Genomic DNA, 3,490 nt, shown 5'->3' on the forward strand with positions numbered 1-3,490 from the left:
ATATGGTGATGAAAGCCGAAGACCTCCTTGCCCTTGTAGTTGTGGTGTCTGTTATGTGTTTGAGTGCTTACTCTGAACTTTGTAACGTGTTCTTCTTCATCATCAATAAAATACTACAACACAATTGCTTTTTCCAGGAAAAAAAAGGAGAAGGCTTGGGGTTCTGAACAACAGGCAATCCTTGAATTTCAGTTTCATCACACTTCACACCACTTGATAACATAGTTTTTCATAATTTGGACTGCTTTTAATTACGTATCACTTTGGGAGACGAAGCAGCATAGAACTTGATATGTTTATTAAGAGGACATCGAGCATGAGACGACACACACCACCACAACGCCTTATTACAGTGAGGTACGCACGTACGTAGAACGTGCAGTACCATAGAGAACAAGTTCTTGGAGTGCCTTAATTATAGGAGCTACGCTCATTCTTGAAGGCATGGCGGCAGGTGAGGTGATACATCACACACATTATAGTAGCAAGCATCATCATAGTTATTTAACCCAGCAGTGTTCGACTATCTCGATACGGTCAATGATTAGCCGATTGCTAGATAGTAGTCGTCGATTGCAGCAGCGACGACGAACCCGCACGCGTGTTCTACATGCAGAAGGGCTCACAGTTGATGTCAAACTTGCAAGCAGAAGACATCTGGGGCTCCTGCAGAGTCAACCAATCGTGTATATATGTTAGTAAACACTTGCCGTCATTGGTTGTGGAGCAAGAAAAGGTGATGGGCTCACTCACCTCCACGCCACTGAAGTTGGCCACCTTGCGGATGGAGCAGCCGACGGGGCCCTGCAGGCTGCAGTCGCCGGCGCCGGCGCGCATGGTGGTCCTCATGGAGGTGAGCAGGTGGCCATAGGTGGTACCGGGCTCGCACTCGAGTGCTTTGATGAAGCTGTGCGTCAGGGCACCGATCGTGGCATTGGGCTCTGGCAGCTGCATGCTCGCACGCACGAATTAGCTACATAAATATATGTATATTGAAAATAAAAAGCAACAAGGGATTATGCACGGATGCCGACCACGCTCATCTGGGTCTTCCCGTTGCTGCTGCCACTGATGAGCACGGCCTTGCCTCCGCTGGTGCCTTTGCAGGCGCCATTCAGAGGGCGCTCGTCCATCCACCTCAAGCACCCGTACCTGAATTAATTCGAATTTCCGTTGCAGAAATACTTCAGCCTCTACGAGTTGGTCAAAGTACTGAAATTTTCACTTCAAATTTATTGATTTCTTTTGTGCAACTGAAAGTCTACAAATATTTTGATCAAGAGGTAAATATTTTTGTTTCCACTAAAATTATTGAAATTCAGTGGATTTCATTGACATCTCACTGAAACTGAAAACCTTATGAAGGCATGAAACAACTAGCGGATGGCTTATTAAGTAGCTGCATAGGGATATGTATGGGAGGGATGGAGGTTAGGGCATCTATACTTAAAGTGCAAAAAATGCTCTCTATCCTACTTTACTAAATTTGGTCATTTTTCTAGCAGATTTTTAGGGAGTGAAAGCCTCAAATTTGAATAAAATTTGGGTTTAGGGGATCTGCTAGTTGGTTTTTTTTTGTACTCAAAAGTCACTTTTGCTTCTCAAGCTTGAATTTTACGGGATCTGCTATAGATGCCCTTAGTTAGTCAGTTACTCACTGCTTGGAGAAGGTGCACCGGTATGGGAGATCGAGGACGGTGGCACTGTGGCAGGCGTCGACGATGGCGTGGAGCTTGACGCCGTGTACGAGGGGGCGGACGATGGCATGGTTGATCTCGTCGTCCAGGATGGGGCCCTGCTGGAACGAGTCCACGGGACAGATGGCTTCGTCCATGCCGTCCCGCTCGTCGCCGTCGCAGTCGGGGACCTGCGCGCCGGCGCCCGAGAACTGGAACACCAGGGAGTCGCCGGAGCTGCACCCCTGCACCAGCCAGTGCATGGCCATGCGGATGTTGGCCTTGGTCGGCTGCCTGCACGGGTCCCTCTCCTCATCTACACCAACAAGAACGTACGTGTAAGCAAAAGAAATCATCTGCTGCTCAAACAAGAAAAGATGTTGGATTATTGGTACCGGTGAGGATGAGAACGCAGTCGTTAGCGAAGCCGAAGCGCTCGGTGAGGATGTACCTCATGCACTTGACGTCGTTGATGGGGCCCCTCAGCTCGCAGGCACGCGTCTTGGTGTACTTGATACCGACGAGCACGGCGCGCTTCTTGCCGCGGCCACCGCCGAAGTTCGGGATGGGGCGCATCACACTGAGCTGTCGCCCAGCCCCGCCGACGCGGGTCACGCAGCAGCACTGCACGCACTGGACGGCACGGGCACCCGGCGGCGCGGCGACGCTGGCGCTGCACTGCCTGCAGCGCACCATCGTCGCCGGAGCGGGACCCCTTCCGCAGTTCATGGCTGCCGAGCTAGAGGGGGGTGGCCGGTTCGTTAGCTTACTGGGTGAGCGCTGCTTGCTTGCTTGCACTGCCTCAGCCCCTGGCTCCTCCCGCACTTTATATAGCACCTGGATCAACTAATGATGGAAGCTACGCATGGTGATACCGGTGCACTAAGATTTATATATTCAAGTATTCTGTTTCGGAAAAGAAAGGATTGCTTCGGTGGAAATGGGCATATATTGTTGTCGGTGGAACATTTCTGTTTTCATGTGTGTTCCTCTCTGCTTTTTCAAGAGAACGCGATTGATGTTATGCATATACTCCAAACCACAAGTGGAAATGGGTATGTGATTCTTTATTGCTAATATTATTGTGTGTTCTTCTTTTGTGGGATTCTTTTCTATTTTTGGCGGGAAATTGACACATGACTTCCATAAAATAATTAGCACATGACTCTGACAAATCTTTAGTAGATTCCCTCGCAAGAACACATTATATGCAATGGAAGCCCTTAAGCTTAGCGTAATCAAGATATGTGTCCTATCAGATGCGCCTGACAGAGTGGAGTGGATTTTAAGTAAACATGGTGTATTTACTAAGGACATCTTCTGGAATTCGAAGAGAGTTACTAACTTTCATTATATACAGTTGTAGAAGCTGATATTGCAGTGGCTTTATTATTTATAAAGCAGGGTGAAAGACTATTTTGAAAAGCTGAAACTACCACTAATCTACGCTTATTCAGTGAATAATAGGATTAGACGTGTGGAGGTTTGTCTCCGATGGATCTCATGGGATTCGGTCAGCGTTTGTTTTTGGTGGATCCACGTGGATCCGGTTTCGTTGGTCAGTGTCCATGTGTGTACAGGTTGGATGATTCCGATCTACACTTCTCTTCGTCGGTGGCGATTGCTGTTCTGGTACGCTGGTCCTATGAAGTCTTAGCACGACATCTTCCTGACTGTCTATTACAGCAAGGTTTGTCCGGCTCCGATAAGGGAGGGGCGATGACGGCGGCGCGCCTTCGGCTCGCTCCAGAGTGCTTGTAGTCATCGCTAGATGGTCTACAGATTTATATGTATTTTTTTACTTCTGGTATTCT

The 3,490-nt window shown here is 48.4% G+C and overlaps 1 protein-coding gene across 1 annotated transcript; it reads right to left on the reverse strand.

Annotated features, from left to right (window-relative positions):
* Window positions 1-275: 275 nt before the first annotated feature.
* Window positions 276-2,473, reverse strand: LOC119278781 (metacaspase-1-like). Its single transcript, XM_037560129.1, has 5 exons — window positions 2,072-2,473; window positions 1,659-1,992; window positions 1,035-1,152; window positions 754-948; window positions 276-666 (listed from the first exon to the last, which is right to left on the reverse strand). Exons 1-5 carry the CDS (start codon window positions 2,403-2,405, stop codon window positions 607-609), a joined length of 1,041 nt encoding a protein of 346 aa, XP_037416026.1. The 5' UTR covers window positions 2,406-2,473; the 3' UTR covers window positions 276-606.
* Window positions 2,474-3,490: the final 1,017 nt, after the last annotated feature.

The sequence above is a fragment of the Triticum dicoccoides genome, chromosome 3B, assembly GCF_002162155.2.
Source record: "Triticum dicoccoides isolate Atlit2015 ecotype Zavitan chromosome 3B, WEW_v2.0, whole genome shotgun sequence".
Classification (NCBI taxonomy): domain Eukaryota; kingdom Viridiplantae; phylum Streptophyta; class Magnoliopsida; order Poales; family Poaceae; genus Triticum; species Triticum dicoccoides.